Below are 20100 nucleotides of genomic sequence, written 5' to 3'. Positions count from 1 at the left end.
ATTGTTGCTAATAAACTAATGGCATTGAGTGGAATGAAAATTGTATGATTATACAGACTCAGTATTCTATAAATATGTACAGCCTATGCTGAGAAGGAAGAGCACATCTGTCTCATATTTTATCGGCTTCTAAAGTGGCTCAACTGTGTTTAAACAAACAGATGTGTCTGGAGGGTGCTGCTCTTGCTACCAACAAAACTTTAATTAAAAGAGGGCGATGAATCTTATCCAAGGTTCATTTGTTCAGCAAAACTTTAAAATATTTAAACAATTTTACACTATCATTTTACAGTACTTAACACTCAGCATTGTTTATGTCCTTTCTCTTATTTATCTTTTCCACAGGCTTCTAAGGTAGTCGGTTTTTACTTCTCTGTCATAACACAAGAAGAAGTCATGGACATCCAATGAAGCTGAATGTTGCAAGATTCAGGACAGGGAAGCACCTGACCAGGTACCCTGCTCCCTACCCTGCTTGCACAGGGGCACAAATTTGGGTCCATTCGTGAGGTGGGGACTTCAATTCACGGAAAGGCAACTCTGGATTCAACACAGTACTTTTGATAGTCGCCCTATTGGCAAATATCTAATATGATTTTACACTTATATCAAGGTATAAAAAGTATGATGGGAAAATGCAAAACACCTTCATTACAATTGTGCAGTAATGGACTGGGGGGGGGGGATATCCAGAGAGCTTTTGAACAGGAACCAAAAGCACAAATTAACCAGTCTCTCTGACATGCTGAGACAGCACCAAGGTTTCAAATACTTTTCTTCTGTATTACAGCATGGTAAAAAAAATTAAAAGAGTTATTGATTGATAATCTTATTAACTTAAAACATATTATTTTTCATAGTGGTAAAGCAATCAATGTTTGTACTCCTGCCAAGGGAAAGTTATTTATTGATCAATTAAGGAGTAATATTGGGCTTATTACATAAATTAGAAGACCTTAGCCAAGATTCAATATAATTTTTGATGAACAGTAAACCAGTACAGAAAGCTGTTCTCTTATCTGTTTGATTATTAATTAATTGAAGCTGAGGAAGAGCTTGTCTATTCAAGATATGTAAGATACTACTCAACAATATATTATTTTCATCCAATACATTTGTACCTTCTTGAACAGAATGCATTCCGGGAGTCTGTTTGACTCCTGGAACCATTCAAAAAGCAAGGAACCAAGGCGCAGCTTCCGATTGGCTGCAGGAGCATCCTGCAGCCAACTGGAAGCCGCGGAAGCCATGCTGAACATTCGGCTTCTGGAAATCATTCGAAAACCAGAACACTCACTTCTGGGTTTCAATTGTTCGGGAGCCGATTTGTTCGGGAGCCAAGGTGTTTGAGATCCAAGGTACGACTGTATCTGATTTTTGAGACTCAGAATCCAATCTTTTTGTGTGTTTCCAATTCTGACTTCATCTATTACTTTTTCCTCATCTAAAATCTGCTAGTTGGTTCCCGATGGTTTCTTACCCTGATCCCAAGTTCTACGTTTTCACCTCCATAGACCTCCATGCCTTCATCTAGCAGACCAATCTCTTGGAAATATTCTCTGTCTACTATGAAGCATCCAATTAGTGCAGGGCTCCTAGACAGAAAAAAAAAGTAGCAAATATTAAAACACTGGAATTTAGCTTAGTGAATTTCAGGTATGCCTCATTTAAGGTAAATTCCCCAACCATAAAATTTGTGTGTCTTATTCAGTCCCACCTCCAATAGTGGGATAAATTAAAAAAGATCTGGCTTGCACTCAGAATAAGCTGAATTTTCTTCTGGACTGGACCAAAGCTGACTGAAGCCGTGAGCAACTTATTCATCTCGGGTACTGGCAGGAACCTGGTATTTTGGTGCTATTACTGAAGCATCCACACTAAGGTATTAATTGTGGCCCCTCAAGTAACCGATACATTCCTTGATTACATGGCTGTCCTGTTTATCCTCAAAGAACCTCAAAATAGTTTACATGGACCTCCTACGATGTCTCCTATAAATAGTGTCCAGGCTAAGACCTTTGTAACTAATAAAATAAAATGCATTGCAAACTTTTTGCAGTCATAAAGACTCCGTGTAGAACTGGGCTGCTCAAATGGGTTTCTTTAGCCCAGTTAAGATTACATTTGTGGAGATATCAATGCATGAATGGAGATAAGCAGCATTGTACCCATTGGCTGCACATTCACCAAAAGCTATTGGCAGCTTTTAGTAAATGCATGGATGGGACAGGGACAGCCAGCACATGCCATGATGCTTTGTTATCACCACATATGCTAGCTGCACAGGGCTACTGTGTGATAGATACTGATGTTGCAAAGGTTTCAGAGAACATTTTTAAATGCTTGTCTGAAGTGTGGCTCGCTCCATCGTTCATTGGACTCAGCCACTCAGTTCAATGTAATGACTCCAAATACTGCCATGCAACAAGGGGAGGAAATGTTCAGGAAGACCTAGGCATTGCATCTTTTGGCCTCTTGTCCAGCTAGTCTTCAATGGCATTTGAACTGGTTGAGATTCAGCCACACAGTATTTATAAAGTGGCTGAGAATGGAACAATTAATCTGGCTTTAGCCCTACTCTTGCTTTGTCATGCAGGCTGGCAAATAGAAAAATGTCACTTGTGCCATTATGTGAGCAAAAGAAGTGCACTGGGGACAACAGGATGCTAATTAAAGGGGACAGGGGGTTGTTATAGAACAGGATACACCATTTTGCATTCATCAAGACAATGATAATCAAGCTGTGATAAACTGAGGCATCTGCTCCTGATGTGATCGTAAAAATTCTTTTAAAAAAATTAAATCACACCCCTGAAATCTCCCTTCCCTGCTTGTACAGATGATAACAAAGTGTCAGCTTGGAACTAGGGGAAGCTGTTCCTTGTGAACTTCATGATGAAGAAAATGCCAATCATTCCTCATTATGTTGCATCAAGACCACAGTGCTATGCATGGGGGTGGAGGGTGGGGAACGAAAGTACACTCTTCACAGCATGGCAGATTTCCCAAATATATCCTCAAGAGAAACAGGCTTGCTTTTGCTGCAAACCTGCATATTTCAGCCTTTTTTACAACCAGCCATGGCCTTCCATTACAGTGTGCCAGTGACTGTATAAATAGTGACAGCAGCTCTGTAATTTGTCATGGTTACATAAAAACAGTATTTTATTGGAACTGAAAATGCCCCACTGTGGGTGAGCCGTTGGCCACAGGGGTTTAACCAAATAACACCCAAATCCACCCGCATAATTTGAATTTTTTTTAATGTAAGAAGAGGCCAGATGGATCAGACCAAATGCCTATCTAGTCCTGCATCCTGCACTGGGTCTACCAATACTAGATGCCTACAGGAGTCCCTCAAGCAGGATATGAAAGCAGTAGCCCTCTCTTGTGGCTGTTTCTCAGCATGACTCACATTTACATGTTTTACCTTATAGGAGCAGTTGTGTTTTCCAACTTCCACCATGACTTGGGTGGGTTTAAATATCGGCACCATAATTCCCAATCAAACCCTTGTGCAGACAGAGGATACTCTTCTATTTCAAAATTGTCATATTTGATGTTATCAAATGATGGTGAAATGACTCTCTTTCTGTTTTCCTTGATTCTGGTTAGTACCGGTTCAGCCCTAAGGGGGGGAGAGAGAAGACTTAGTATATTAAAAATTTCTCTAAGCGGTTTACAAAAAAACTGAAGCAGCAACAGTCAACTTTAACAAAATATTATAAAAATACACATACATATAAAGATGTTCCATTAATGCAAAGTTTTAAGTATATAAAAATCTATAGCAATTCATTTTCCTTCTGATATACCATTCCTCTCAGCTTCCTGGTTCTCATCCAGGGTCCAAACTCTCAACTCACCCACAAAAGTCTCACAACAAGAAAAGTTCCTAGAAACACCCTGGTATCTCACTCTAGACTCTTTTTTATGGACAGGACAAGGTGGATGGTATTTCTTTAGGCTGCCCACAGCTGTGTTCCATTCAGCTGCACTTTCCACACCCAGTTCCAGGTGCAGCAGGTTTGTTGAGGTCAAGAGGATGGGGAAAGGAGCCCCTCCCACTCATAGCTCTTCCTTCTCCCTCTCTCCTCTCCTCCTGCTCTGAACTTCTACTGATGTCAGTGGGATCCTTTAACTTCACTTAAGAGCTTTAGAGCTCCTACACACAACAGTTTTACCATTTAGCATGTTTCCCTGTTACTTTCTTGCCTCAGTGATAAGAAGAGATTAGGACTTTCATATTGGTGACAATTATCCTTACAGCTTACAGCTGTCAAACGATCAAGGATATCAGCAAGAACAGAGCTGTCCTAAGATTAAAGGCTTCTACCCTTTCAAAGAGTCTTCTTCTATCAAGATTGAAATCAGAAAACAAAACATAATCTTAATTTAGCATGTTTTAGTAATTGGCCAGGTGAAGCAGCCAAATAATTAGAAGAAGTTGACATTACAGTATTCCAGCACTGGTTATTTTATATTTTATTTTTTGCCCACACATTTTAAATGGTTATGTTTACTCTGCATTATAGTTTGAAAGTTTTATTGATGCTAATTCGTTGTGAGTGTTGATTCTTGCTTCCATTTTACTGCATCTGGCATGAGCAGTTTTATGCATGCCCATTGTACACCACCTGGAATATGCTTGGATGAAGACTTGTCCAGATAGATTTAAATAAATTAATAAGCAGGCACTATCAGACACTGAAGATATGAAATACTGAACAGCGAACTTCAGCCAATCTCCAGCAGCAAAGGAATATTACTTATTATGTAACGGGTTTTTCCTGAAGCATGAATCTTTGACATACACTATAATTAAAGCCACTAATGAGTAGAATAGGTAATTACATTGGACAGTGCCTGGGGGGGGGGGGACTCTTCCAGAAAAGTTATGCCCTGTGATCTGTGGCTAATTCCCTGAAAGCATAAGGTATATCCTTCTGTGAAGAGGCATGTGGGAAGCAACCACTGATATAACCAACAACCATTTCCAGGATCTTCATAACTATAGTTGTGATGTAGCAACCACAGAAGCTGTGGCCTCTATATCTATGACTGTCTGCACAGCATGGTGGGTTCATTCATGTGAGCACAATCGAAATGGCTGGGTTAGTGCTTGGGTTGAAAAATAGTTATTGCCCTCCATCATGAAGAAATGGCACTTAAAACGTACTCATAGGCCTTGTCCTTTCTTAGCCAGCTAGGGATTCTTAAGAAAAATGTTGTCAGCTAATGGATGATATGGTCTCATTTGTTCTGAAAGAGATTATAACCCCCCCCTCCCCAATTATAGTAAGAATCGGTTAAGCCCTGCAATGATTCTCCTAGGAGGAGAACTGTTTGTGCCTGACCTGCTGCTTTCTCCATTTATAACTCACCCCATTGCTTAACATATCACAGTTTGCTATTGGAAAGTTGTGATGATTTCCAGATTTTAATAATTACTAATTTGGCAGCTTTTAAAATATGTTGAATTAGTTTCACAGTCGAATAATTATCAGAATCTTTCTTGAAGAGATTAATTGCAGTTTTAGCCAGAACAGCACTGATTATGAACCACTGTTGCCCTCAATTCCTTTTTTTAATACTAACAATTCTGGGCATTCCCAGAATTCCACATGCAAATATGTGGCAATGTGCTCCAACACAGGTTCCTTCTTCTGATATTTACTTTTCCATGCCACAAGGCGTATTTGGGGTTACATGCACTGAGAGGCAAATATTAAGAGTCTGGGTTGTGCAGAGCTTATCTTCAGCTGGAGGTGGAGGAACCAGCCCATTAATCTTGGTCTGCAACCAAGTTCTAGGTAACGACAGCAGGGGTGGGTGATTTAGTGGGACACTGGTGCTTTCCTGACCTTCAGTTAAATGCATCACTGCTGCTTACCAAGAAAGAGAGGGGCGAAGTGGAAATGTTGGTGTGGTGCAAACACACCAGCAGAGCCAATCCAGTGCTACCACTGGTGCAATTTCATTTTCCTGGGGCTCCATGAAATAACAACTCTACAAAACCCTGCCACAGCACCCTGATCTCATGTGGGTGATCACATGGCACTCAATAACTGACCTGAGCCACAGTCAAAATTACAATGGTTTCGGCATAAAGCCACAAAGCAAAAAGAGGATTTAAACTCAGTCCCCCACCTTTAAAAATAAAAACCCAAAGCATTGTCTAATATGGTGAAATTGGTTTCAGTCACCAAACAGAAAATTATTGATTTGAGTCATTATCCAAATCCACTTTCCATTTGAACACCCGTTATTTTCTAAAGAAATGTCCATACTGATTTATTGATGGAATTGTATTTTAAAATTTACAGCTAAACTCAGTGCTTCCAAGTTAGTGCAACATTTTGCACCTTAGAAAGCTATAATTAACTTTAATCATAAACCACGCAATAAGATGGGCCTGTTGCATATTAACTGAATATTTCTGCACATGCTTTATGTCAATAGATTGCTTAGGGACACCTTCTACGCCTGGCCCACACAAATGAAGAAAAAGTAGGAGACTGAGGACTTCAAGATCGTCCAACTTAGAACTAGACATTTTGGCTGCCATCCAGCAATCAAGCCCTGCACATACCATGGGAATAGGGAATGCTCCATTTTCTCATAGAGTTATGCATGTAATAACAAAAAATGGGTGTAGATTGCAAAAACCTTCTTACTAGTAACCCTAGCCAATGTTGTGCTTATTGCTAAGGTAAGCAAGGTCTCCAATTTTAATTAACTATAGTCTCGGGTATATTTTGAAGGGGGGGGAATGCAGTAAGATGGTTCTATGAAAGCAGAATTAATTGCACCAGTTATGTCACTGGTGCCACTGATGAACATTACGCCCATTTGGCACATGGCACAGTCTTGGAGAAAGGTGAAGAGTGGTCCTAAGAGTGTGCCGTTCCTTGTTCCTATTTTAAGAACAGAACTAAAACAAGATGCACAACGAAAGCTCAGGTCTGAATGACCCATAAAGGCCAAACAACTTTCCTGGCCTATAGGATTTATGCCACAGTGGCAAGATAATGCCAAGGAAGTTTATATTCAGGGAAGCTTATATATTTTGTGTTCCCTTTGTAACTTGGTTTGCATGTGTGTTTGTTTAGAAGGCTATTTAAGGTTTGGATCAGCAGGGCAGAACGATGGAACAGGGCATAGTGCTGTTCAACAGTATAAAGCAGCAGGGACTGAGATTAAAAGGAACAGGTGGTAATACAGAGTCCTATCTACTGTATCCACCTTAAGAACTCTTGCTTCTTAGCTATACACAGCCAACCTGCATACCCCACCTCAATTTTCTTTTGTTGTAATTCTCTGTTCAGAAAATGGATTGAGCTTATCTATCCAAAATTCTTTCCCTATTCATATCTCCAGAGGACTTCTGCCCCTGTTCCTTTTGTGTGTACAGATAAGATCCCTCCACTGACATTATCTGACCACACAGGAATATTAAGACTACAGATGCCTTCATTTTTAAAAGATTTCAAAGTTTAAGGCCATGTTTTACAACCCCCTTAAATGTTTTTAGACTCTGACTGCATTATGAACCACTTGGCTAAAAAAAACAAAATCCCCTCCTTACATTCAAGGAAACTGAACAGATAACTGAGCATGTTAGCTTATCCTATTATACCTTCCTAAATGCAGGAATTGTATGTGAAAAGTGAGATAAATTGCTGTGTGTACCAAAATGATGATAGTTGCTGGCTCCCTGTTTCTGCAGAGCACCACCACTGTAATGGGACAATGGCAAATTCAATATAGGTAACTTGCCTATAACTGGCGTTCTTCAAGGGGTGACATGGGGGATCTGCACCTCCACAGAGCAGCACTTTATAAACTTCTAGAGGTTTACATTCTGGCCTTTGTCCTCAAGCAGAGATGTCCCATGTGCTATTCCTGGCTTGAGGGCAGAAAGAGCACCTTTTCCCCCTCAGTTCCTTTTTGACTGCCACTTTAGCAGAATGTAGGGACATCTCTTTCCCTGAGTTTTAGCCTTCAGCATCTCTATTTTTACCTTTCCTCACATATTCTTCTTCAAAACATGATTTTAAAAAAGCTAAACACTTTCTTTGTATTTCTTATCGGACACCTATCATCTTCCACCCCTTTCACCTCTCCTGTTGACATAGAAATCAACTTCCATAGAATAGAATTATATGGCACAGAGATGGTCACTTTAAAAGGTGTCAGATTTGTGCAACCTTTCAGGCTCTGAAGATTGTGACTTTCTATGTCTTCTGCCTAGGTGATGCCCACTCAAACAGAATCCACCTTACTCTTTTATCAGGAATTATATACAGGGTAAGAACAAATAAGAATAGTAACACTAACAATACAGAGACTTTCTAAGCCATTAGCATGCATTCATTTAATTTTATCAGCCAAATAATATTTGCATGTTCTGAACCAAGCTATTCAAGATAGTTATATATGAAGAACTGTCTATATGTGACTTACTAAAGTGTTGTATGTAATGCTGAGTCTAGAGAAGCCAATGAAGCTTCAGCTATTGGCTTTAACAGCCCGATGGTCTGCCTGTTACACCAGGGACTTGCATTACATCTCACTAGTCTGGCTGTTTTCATGCAAGTGTCAGTGCACATGTACATCTCAATTATTCTTTTGTGAGGGGACAGCTATTATATCCTTAATCCCTCTCTTGCTCATATTGTTTGCTGTTATCTGCAGCCCTGAGTGACTGTCTGCTGCCTTGGCACCATCTAAAACAACAACAGGTTAAGCCTAACATGCTGCCAACCAATCAGGTGTCAAGGCAGCCAGCTTGATGATGTCACAGTACTACACAGCCAGTGGCATTTGGCTAGATGACAATGTAACAAAGCCAATTCTGACAGAGGACAGGATCCTGTGTGTTCATTTTGAATGGACTAATAGTTTCCCCACTGTTCAAAGTCCTCCAAAAATCAGTGGAATAGGGGTACTTTTCACACTTGTGTGCTCAGATTTAATCCAAGTACATTTTAATTGCATTCATTAACTCACTGAAAGCAATGGCCAAACTCCCGTGGAATTTAAAGGATGATGAAGACTTCATTTGTGGCCACTTAACGAATTTTTAATCAGTGGCTACATATTTAATACAGCATTAGAGGATTAGATCCCTACATTAGAGTTAATACAGGGATCTACATTAACTCCTCTACAGAACTTTTCTGAACATGCGCAAACAAACTCTACCAAATGACATAGACCAGAAGCAGCAAGGCACATACCATCCCACGTTGAATTCTACATGTGCATCAAAGAGTGCAACTACGGGAGCCGTGGCTGCCCTCCAGCCACTAACACGAGAGCGAATCAGCCCCTCTTGCTTGTTGTGTCGAACCACCTTGATGAACCCAGACTTCCGTGTGTTCACCTCATCAACATATTCTGTTAGCTTCTCTTTGAGTTCTTCTGTACAAGGAATACAAAGGAGGTTAGGAACATCGGTCCGACTTCTGAGATGTGCTCATCTAGATCAGATCATAAACAACATAGGTTGGGCTATTTGTGTGTATGATATAAAGGGAGAGCGATGAACGGGGCCTTGAAAACTACAGGTTGCCCTTGCATTGAATAAACACCAACAGTTTTGCAAAAGACAGGAATACAGGAGAAGACATTTGAAGATACTACATAAGCTGTTTATGTTGAAATGGCCTGTGGTAAAAAGCCAGAGGTGTACATAAAGGGAAAGAAATAGGAGCCAGCTTCCTTGTTGGAGCCCAGCCTTGTTACAAAAATCTCTGCAGTAAATGATTGAGCTGCACAGTGGAAGTTTGGCCATTTGCTTCAGTGGGATGTGAACCACATTGTTTCCTTAATGCTGTTCTTAGATAAATCTTAGCAATATTATCACCCTTTTCCAGAATATCCTTGCTGATATATTTCCCTGAGTAAGCCTCAGAACAATATCACAGCTCTGATATCCTACTGGTGCAAGTATATATCTGTACACAGCAGTGTATAAATGTACTTGCAGGACTTTGTGTTGCTGCTCAAAAACCTACTCATGGGAGAAATTACTGTCTCCTCTGTTTATAACTCACTTGAAGTCTTAAAGTAAATGTTGTGTTGTTTTCTTGGTTTCCCCCTATAACCAATGAACAATTGCCCTTTCCTAAGAAAATAGGGCATGGGCACAAGCATTCCTGTATGCGTACCATAGTACTGCACAGTTATCTCAAAATCAAGGAGGAATGGTTGTACATAATGGATGCCCGTGCATGAGAATTAACATCACATTTAAACATTATGCCAAATGATTGGTGGTAGGGCAGGCCTGAGGCAGATGCATAGCTACTGCATATTGAGTATACTCAGTTTTCTTAACATGTCTATAAAACAGACAGCTCATATAAATATGCTGCTTTGTGATGAAAATTATAAAAAGGTGGATTTCAGGCATTTTAGATTCTTCAGCGAAGTGTGTAGGGTCACCACTAGTAATTAACCACAGGTGAATTATTGAGCTTTCCAAATCAATGATCAGAAAGGAGACTACAGTGAATAGACTACATGCTTCAAATGCTGGGCTTCAGTTTGCAAATCATGGTTTGCATGGAACCAGCATTGGAACTGCACTGAGGGCTCACCCAGATTTTCATTAGTGCAGTGATTTGTAGGCACAGATCCATGCTTTCCAGACACGGGTCAAAGTGGGTTGTTTGTTTGTTGATTGGTTGGTTGGTCCTGCTGGACAAATACAACTGAATTGAAACAAACATCAATTGGGTTTTTCTGTGGATTGATGTCCGATTCAGCAGTAAACAGCAGGTTTTCCCAGGGAAAGCAACAGAATAGCCCCCCCCTAAAAAACCCCCACAGCTCAGACCCCTGCCTGGAAAGCACAGACTTGTATCTAAAAATCATGGTACAAGGATAAGTCTGGATGAGCCCTGAGCCAGGATGGCAAATGAAATAGTTCTAAATAACTGTGTGTGTTAAGATTTTTATTTAAATATTTCATTATACAGTAAGATATAGAAAACTAATGGAAACAAAACCCCCAAAAAAGCATCTACAAAATATACAAATAGATACAGAGTAGTCTCTTAAAGGTTGTTCTTAACCCAATAGCCCAGGCATAGGCAAACTCGGCCCTTCAGACGTTTTGGGACTACAATTCCCATAATCTCTGACCACTGGTCCTGTTAGCTAGGGATAATGAGAGTTGTAGGCCAAAAACATCTGGAGGGCTGAGTTTGCCTATGCCTGCAATAGAAGAAGAAAAAGAAGAAGAAGAAGAAGAAGAAGAAGAAGAAGAAGAAGAAGAGGAGTAGTTTGGATTTGATATCCCGCCTTTCACTCCCTTTAAGGAGTCTCAAAGCGGCTAACATTCTCCTTTCCCTTCCTCCCCCACAACAAACACTCTGTGAGGTGAGTGGGGCTGAGAGACTTCAAAGAAGTGTGACTGGCCCAAGGTCACCCAGCAGCTGCATGTGGAGGAGTGGAGACGCGAACCCGGTTCCCCAGATTACGTGTCTATCGCTCTTAACCACTACACCACACTGGCTCTCAATAGCCCCTCTTAGCTCTCACTGAGGATCTTTCTTTCTTTTCTCCTCCTAGCCTCTCAACCTGGGAGACCAGCATTTCCCTGCCTCTCATGCCCAGGTCCCTCCACCAGCCGCCACCCCCCATGGGTGCACCCTAGCAGAAGATGCCTAAGGAGAAAGAGAAGAGCAGGGGAAGGGGAGAGAAAGAAAGAGAAGGAAGCCAGAGGAGAAATGAAAGAGAGAGAAGAAAAAAGGGGGAAGAAACAATAAAAAAATTAAAAGGACTTCCAATTTCCCATCTGCTGGTTACATTTTTTAAAAATGTTATTTAAGACATTCAGACCATGATAACACCCATCTTCTCCACTTTCTCTTAAACAATATCTCCTCCAAGTCCAAGTATTTTCTTTTCCCATAAAAAAGTCGAAGAGGGGTTCCCAAATTATTATGATTAGTATTATTAGTGTCCATGTCCATGTCAAAATCTCTCCACTGTGGTCCCATGTTGAAATATTGGAATATTATTGCAAATGAAATAGTTCTAATGCTGCTGAGCCCCATCGGTAGGACAGGTGCTGAAGTAGAAGAGATCTGAAAGAAAGGCATTTTTCATCTGCATCATTCCCCAAAATGTTCTTAGCACAAAAGTCTCCCCTTATCACATTGCATTAATTAAAACACTCTGGAGTCTAAATATTAGTACATAATTTCCAAGTAAATGACTATGTGAACCAATTTACTTTTGCAAATGAATATTAACGTGACTGAGAAAAAGAGCCAGCAGTTAAGGTATATCATCACCATTTCTTTTTAAGACAGGGGTGGGGGAATTGTCCTGTCACATTTTCAAAATAAACAATGGGATGAATGGAAACAAAGGGAGGAAATGAATTATTTATGCCCCCTTCACATGTGCCTTCTCTCTGCTCTGACAACACGTTCCATCTCTGTGCTGAAAAGATTCTGCTGCAGCTTTGGGGTTGTGGCTTTCTCTTTCTCTCAGTTAAACAAAGCACACACTTTGTAGGGATGAGCCAAAGCGAGAGGCATATTTGGCAAACATTTTCTTCTGCTGCACAACAGGCTCCCTTTGGGCAAGTTTTCATGAGTTATGAAAGGCGTGGAAAGATTTTGCACAGTGGGTGAGTGCCCCTGATACCTATTCTGCATATACCTCACCCAGTACCTAGCATTCAGGAGATAATAATTTAGCTGATGACCCCAACTGGCTGCAGCTTCAGCAGCATTTCCCCATTCGTTTAAAGGCCTCTTGAGAAATTACCACGAAGTATTAAGAAAACATATGAGAGGAGAGCAGTTGTGGGTGTGGGTGCGCCCGAGAGTGCACTAGTGGGGTGAGTGTAGGTTAGCTATCTGAAGCAGGAAGTGTCCTGTGTTTGTGAAGACTTCCTGTGGATTTGTGAACCCTCACTGTCCACCTGTTATTTCGAACGCAATGTATTTTCTCTTTCACAAAATTGTGGCATGTGTGTGTGTTTTTAAGTGTCTTTGTATCAAAATATCCATATAAAACTCCACCTTCCATTCATTGTGTCTGTCTTTGTTCACCACTGTGGAAGCTCAGGACCCTCCATTTAGTGTAATGTTTAAGCATTTAGCTACGTATGCAGCATTTCTATGCCAAGTCAAATGCATAATGGGAAAGCATTACTGGAAAACATAGCCCACTACCTCAAGGACTTAAAGATCAATACCTCCAACAGAATCGTTATTTGTTCAGCCTCCATTCAAGGACAGTTTTGTTTATATTTTATCACTTGTACCGTAAATGCTTCTCCACTATCAATTTGTCTTAAATATTTAAACCAAACCTTCCCTATATTCAGGTGACATGAGAATAAATCTGAGTTCTGGGCACAGCTGGTTTCATTTCACACACGCACCTCATTCTCTATGTAAGTGACTCTTGCCAAGGCCCAAAGACCCACATTTACATTTGTCTAAAGTTAAATTTTGTACCATGCAGTATTTTAAGAGGCAATTAATCGTTTTAAGAACATTCTTGTTCAATGTTTATGTCTGTTGAACACACCATAATAAACAGGTTTGCGTCTCTGGCACTCATACATAGTACATGTAGGCCAATTCAATTTCTAATAACAGGCACTTGAGTGTGTATATAGACAAATATGCTCCTGTGGCATAATCACACCTGGACAGACTCACCCACCTTAAATGCACCCTTGGTCTTCAGCCTTGTGTGACTCTGGTAGACACAGTAACAGAATTTAAGCATATGTAAAGTGCTGGGAGATTGGATCTGGTGCAGGTATTGCTCTTGTGTTAATAAAGTGATCATAGCACAAATGACCTAAGACCTTTCACAGAGTGGTAAAGAAAAGTTGGAATGGGATATCTCTTCACACACCATTGAGAGGCTCATTGCTCATTCGGTGATGTGGCGCTCTAGCAGCTTTTGCCTGAGAACTGGTCTTATTCATCAGGCGCTTAAAGAGCAAGCCATTGACTTTTGTCCTTAGGCCTTATCTTGTCAAGATTGTTAAAGTACAAATCTGACATAAATGGGAGCTTTTCACCCAGGATCATGGCTGGATTTGGTAGATGCTCAAAGTCACCTCTGCGTTGTGCGTACTTTTATCAATTCCTCCCCCCGCAACCCAGATTGAATGCATTTCTTGACAGAAACATATCATCCTGACCTTTCTGATGCACGTACCATGCTGCCAGGGCCTTAAAGCAACAAAGCTTTCTTGTAGAATACAAAGAATTTCAAGTATGAAATTTGTCATACTTCTCATATAGATCAGCTCTGCTGAAACATAAAATGGCTTTGAATCTAATTGCCTTTGACAGTTTCAGAGTACAGTAACAAAGTGTGCTAGAGGACAGGGATTCATCCCTAGCAAATCGTTTTTACAATTGCCAATACCTTGGGAAGCTGCCTGATAGCAAGCCAGACCACGGGCTTACCAGACTTGGAAATGTCTGGTAGTGACTGGTCCACTATTGACTTGTAGCGGCTCTCTCGGATTTCAGGCACAAGTTTCTCCCAGGGTTGAACCTGGCCTTCTGCATGAAAAGCATAGACTCCACCAGTGACCTATGGTTTGTGAATCATAGTTCTACTTAGTGTTTTTTTTCTTTAAAAAATGTTTAGGGGTACTCTCATTTTGATCCAAAAAAATCACCATTTTATAGTTCATATCGGAAAAAAATAAATACAGTAAATGGACAAAGATTCACAAAATGTTTAGGGGTATGCGTGCACCTGCATCTCCCCGTGCCCCCCTCGAAAAAAGCACTGGTTCTACTCCTCTTTCCACCTCTGTAAAAAATTCAATACAGTTTACAAGATTTGGGGGGGGGGGGGTTCAAAACACACTTCTTCATTGTTAGTTGGGGAAGGAAGTAGTTGCCTATATTCCACCTGCAACTCATGGAGTAATTTGTTTTATAGTTATTTTATATTATATTTGATAGTTATTTTGCCTCCCACCTCCAGGTACTTTAAAAGCCAAGCGCCTGGAAAAGGCACTAGCCTTTGGCTTGTTTACAGGGTAAGAAAACCAAGTGTGTTCTTGGCCCGTGGCCTTTACCTTAGGCCTCTGTGAGGGGAGGAAGAGTATATCACATTGAGTGAGGGAAGAAGTTCACTTGGTTTTCTACATACAAAAGAGATGTAACCTGGAAAATGATTGCAGCTTATGCTGAGCTATGTAATTACCCACCCACCCAAATAAATACTTCATGCATTTCCCAAGCTAGCCCACAAGCTAGAGGCCAGGAAGCCTTCTAAGCCTTGGAAGCAAGGACAGCTGTTCCAATCCCAGCAATGATCTCAAGCGTGGGCAGAGTCAGTTCATCTCTCTCTGCAAGACCTCCTCACAGGCCATGCAGTTGGTAAAAGTGAGGAAGGTTTACAAAAGGTATATAAAAAATCCCTACCTATATTTTAGCTGTCTGGTTACCCCAGACTTGGTCAGACAAGTTCAAGGATTGGACAACTATTGCCAAAAACAGGATTACACAGCTGTTTTGCTCCAAAACTTGGGAGCTTCCCTAAGCTGTGTGGCATGTAGGATAGATTGACGACCACACCGCTCAAATTCATAACAATTTAGCTCAACTCTAATTACATCAGCTTGCATCATTTCCAGTTGGCATCATGACCTAATTGCTTTGGGTCTTGAACAGACGCATGGTAAATGAATAAATGAATTAATCTACTATATATTTTGGAGGGTTATTTGTCTGGCAACTATACATTTGGACACATCTGAAGATATTATAACTACATTTGCCTGAGATCAAGGAGCATGTTTTCATCTATGTTTCAAGAAGATTAGATGGCAGCTGGAGCCTTTCAAAACTGCACAGATTTTAACCAAATTTTGTACGATTGATGCACAGGTTTGGATCTAATTTGATGGCATTTTGAATCAAGATGGCAGACTGAACTTTTCAAAATTGCACTGATTTTAACCAATTTCAAAACTGCATTCATTTTTTAGTTTCTTAGAATTCCCAAGCAACCCTGGGTACAAGGCTGCTCGTATGGTCTACTTGGAAAATACAGACAAGGATTAATAGGAGAACAAAGCTGAGTGTTGCATCTCCATTCAGAAAGATAGCTCTCAAAGGAGAATAGCTGAAAATATAACTTTGTCCAATGATCAGCTGTTGCCTTTCATTCATGACTGTCTTTCACTTGGTAAAATATAGCACTCACTCGCTCATTCTCAATTTCTCATTAACTTATGGTTGGAGATACACAGCCTAATTCATTCTGTCCTGCATTCTCAACCAAATACAATATTACCGGTAGGTCTAATATTGGCACTGTTGCTATTTAATCAGTGAGCTAGACTTCTGCAGAACATAGCAGGAATACAATCTAATCAAATTCCTTGATGTCCAATACATTCTGCTGCCGTTATTCACAATGTGAGAACAATTTTATTTTTACATGTGATGTCTCACATTCCTTTTTCAAGGCAAGATGACTCAGACTGCAAAAGGATCACCTTCTCCATTCAACGAACAAAGAACCCTGGTGCTTGCTGCAAATGAGGCTTTCCACAACATCACATATCATATCACTTACTGCATGAGTTGTAATATGAATTTGTAGCAGCAGCTTCTTACACTTTGGAGCGTCTTAGGCTTGAGATTCTTAGGATTGAATTATGATCACAAAATGCATATAAAGAGCTTCTGCTTGTTATTTTTGCTATCCGATACTTGGTCAGGTGAGCTCGAGGGTTGCACAGCTATTGTCAAAAAAGGACTGCAGAAAAGGGCTTCTGTCCTATACTTCTAGGTGTTAAAGAAATCTTAGGAAGATAAGTAATACTCAAAGATGGAATCTTACAAGGAATGTGTGCCTTGTTTGACCTCATCTGGAAGCTCAAGGAGGGTGTGTGTGTGTGTGTGTGTGTGTGTGTGTAGAAAGCAGCAATTCTCTCCAATTGCTGACACTGATGCTACATCCAGCATGACAGAGCCAACCACTATTTTGAAAGAAACATGCTGTGATTCTCTGTGTTGTCAATCTCTTTTTTTTAAAGAAATGTTATTGCTCTTAAGATGGAGTACAATAAAGGCTTGCTGTGACGTTCACCATAAATTAATTGATGGTGGTCACTGGTAAACTGGCAACTGTATTTGTGGATCCCTCATACCTAGAATTAACATTACCAATATGATACACAAAATAAAATTTAGATCAGATCTCAGTAAAGAAAAAAACAAATTCTCTTTACTTGTCTTTCCTGCTACAACTAGTAATCTCATTTTAGCATAGCCTTGCATTTAAAACAATAGGCTGGAAGCCATAGACAAGAATGAATTCAAAGCAGAGAAATAGATGTAATAGCAGAGGAGGTATGTAGCACTCTATCCCTCCTCTGCTTCCAGCAAAGAAACAAATTGCTAAAGCAGAAAAATGCCCTCTTCTGTGTCCAGAATGGAAGTGCAGCAAGGAATGAGGAGCAAGACAGATGGAAAGCAAAGTTCCTCTTTTGCCAGTCCCTAGCAGGATCTGAAGTGGTGTTGGGTATTGCACACTAGTACAGTGGTACCTTGGGTTAAGAACTTAATTTGTTCTGGAGGTCCGTTTTTAACCTGAAACTGTTCTTAACCTGAGATACCACTTTAGCTAATGGGGCCTCCCACTGCCACCGCGCCACCGGAGCACAATTTCTGTTCTCATCCTGAAGCAAAGTTCTTACCCCGAGGTAATATTTCTGGGTTAGCAGAGTCTGTAACCTGAAGCGTCTGTAACCCGAGATACCACTGTATCTCTTGTGGGCTGATCTACAAGGTTGTCTTTTTGTGTAAAGTTGCAAAGGAGGAGCTGGAAAGAAGGCAATATAGTCCATTAGTCATTCATAATAATAAATTCACATACAAAATAAACAAGTATTTTGACAAGGTTGTACTTAAAAACCTTTTTAAAAACCTCAAAATACATATCAAAGCTGAAAAAAACTCTTCTTTTTCTAAGCGATGGAGCCAACAGTGCCACCTCATCTTCTGGCCTCTGCTCTGTCTTCACTGTCAGAGCTGCTTTCCCTCCTGTTTACCAGTTGCTCTTGTGTCCTGCCTTGTCCCATCTTCTTGCTTCTGTGATGTAGGCTGCTGCATCCCTAGTAATGGACCATGATCTGCAAAGTGTGCTTTTTCACTCGACTATTGCTTCGAGAGATCCCATACGCAAGTCTTCTGGGGTCTTGCTCAGTTCTCTCTCCCCCTCCTTTCCAGCAGATCAGAGAGACTTTCCAGAACCTAGTTAACTTTCCCATTTCACATGAAATCTGGTTTGGGAAAATAAATGCCATCAAAATCCAGATCTCTCAGTCTGGATCCGCACACAGTTTTCTGTGGAACGCCTACCATCTGTTTTTCATATCCCCAAATGTGATGCAGATTATTAAAGATGCTTATAACACTTCTTCGCTTGCAAACCAAACCAGGGACAAAAATGTGATAGCAAAAGCAGCAAACACTGCAGACACATTATCATTTGCTACTTATCTTATAATCTTGTCACACACACCCTTTCCCCCCTCTTTTTGAAGTGAATGGCCAAATAGGAAGGACTGATAGAATTATATGCTTTCAAGTGCACTGGTGTCTGTGAATCTCATCAAATGCACAGGGCAGTGAAGTCAGCACAATAGACAGCTGTGACTCTTGGATTTTCTGTTATATGAAACCAGGTAAGCCATCAGAGGCAGGTCAGAGTTTGCTGGAACAGACACAGCTGAGAAGGAGAGTGAAAATTTGTTGTTATTCTTAAATATGTTTGCCGAGTACATAGAATAGCCCTGGGCAGACATTCAGTACCATCTTTCTGTGGGCTTGGATGGACAATTGTGATTCTACCAGCCGTGCCCACTCTCTGCACATGCCCAGGTGTCAACAGCTACAGTAGAATGTATACAGTACTATGTGTGCATGTAATGTCTGTACACTACAGATCACGGGAATTGAATGTGCCTACACTGGCCTGTTAAAACACACCTCTTTACCTGGCTTTTGTCACTTGAGATGTATTTGTTTCAGGACCCACCTTATTTTTGTGGTTAACAGTTGCTTTAAACTGTTCTTGATATGTGTTTTAATTGTTAGAACCCACCCTGAGACATTATGGTAAAACATTCTATGATACACATGACATCTTTCAGGTCTTGACAAGGGTAATGGCCACCAACTTGGATGGCTTTGAAATAGGATTAGGCAAATTCATGGAGGTTAAGGCTGTCAGTGTCTATTACCCACAATGTTCTCCCTCTGCTGTCAGAGACACCATGCCTCTGAATACTAGTTGCTGGGTTTCTCAGAGTGCTGTTTCACTCAAATTATGTTTCCAGAGCTCTCGTGCTCATTTGGTGGGCTACTGTGAGAACAGGATGGGCCTTTGGTCTGATACAGAAAGAGGACGTAGGTCTGATCCCAGAATGGGTGGACACCAATGCAAGAGCCAAAGGCAGATGGTGTGGCTGAAGATGGGTGATGTCCAGATTCTAGAGTAGGCATGCAGACAATGAGGTGACACAAGAGGATTCTCTTCAACTTCTCAGAGGCAAATTGCTCAGAATGAAAAACCTGGAGCAACTGTTGTATTTCTATTGGTTCCTGAAGCCACCTGGTTCGGCTGGCCTAAAGAGCAGCAGTGCCAGCTCTGGCCAGCAGCGGTGCTGCAGAAGGATTGATAGCCCTCTCCACATGAGAACTACTCCAGTGGTACAAGGAATAAGGTGCCTGGGCTCTACTGGTTCATGACCCCCAGCACTGTACGATTCTGGTACAGAGGCAGGATGGATCATGAACTTCTCACCATAAATAGACAATAACACCACCAAATCTCTGCACAAGGCTTTGCTGTCATTCTAGCTCCATAAAAGGGAAAGCAGCACCTGCTGAATTTCTCCCTTGTCATGCAGTTATTAAAAGCACCCAAAAAGAAACTAACAACTCCATTGCCACCAGGTAGGTTAAAAATAACTACCATATGCTTGCTGTAACAACCCAGACAGACAAATGAGTAACAAGGTCCTCAGTGTAATGAGACAGGTAAAGGGAGACACCAAATCAGAATGAATGA

At 40.8% G+C, this 20100-nt stretch overlaps 1 protein-coding gene across 1 annotated transcript in view; it reads right to left on the bottom strand.

Moving 5' to 3' along the window:
* GALNT18 (polypeptide N-acetylgalactosaminyltransferase 18) overlaps positions 1–20100 on the bottom strand; it is a 264677-nt gene that overhangs the window by 64756 nt on the left and 179821 nt on the right. The window contains exons 4-6 of the mRNA XM_028731253.2: positions 9243–9426; positions 3431–3628; positions 1481–1595 (exon numbers count right to left, since the gene is read on the bottom strand). Coding sequence (XP_028587086.1) covers positions 1481–1595; positions 3431–3628; positions 9243–9426 — 497 coding nt within the window. The remainder of the gene's footprint in view (positions 1–1480; positions 1596–3430; positions 3629–9242; positions 9427–20100) is intronic.

Source organism: Podarcis muralis, chromosome 1, assembly GCF_964188315.1.
Source record: "Podarcis muralis chromosome 1, rPodMur119.hap1.1, whole genome shotgun sequence".
Taxonomy (NCBI): domain Eukaryota; kingdom Metazoa; phylum Chordata; class Lepidosauria; order Squamata; family Lacertidae; genus Podarcis; species Podarcis muralis.
Note: the sequence above shows the minus strand (reverse complement) of the source record. Positions and strands in the feature narration are given on the sequence as shown.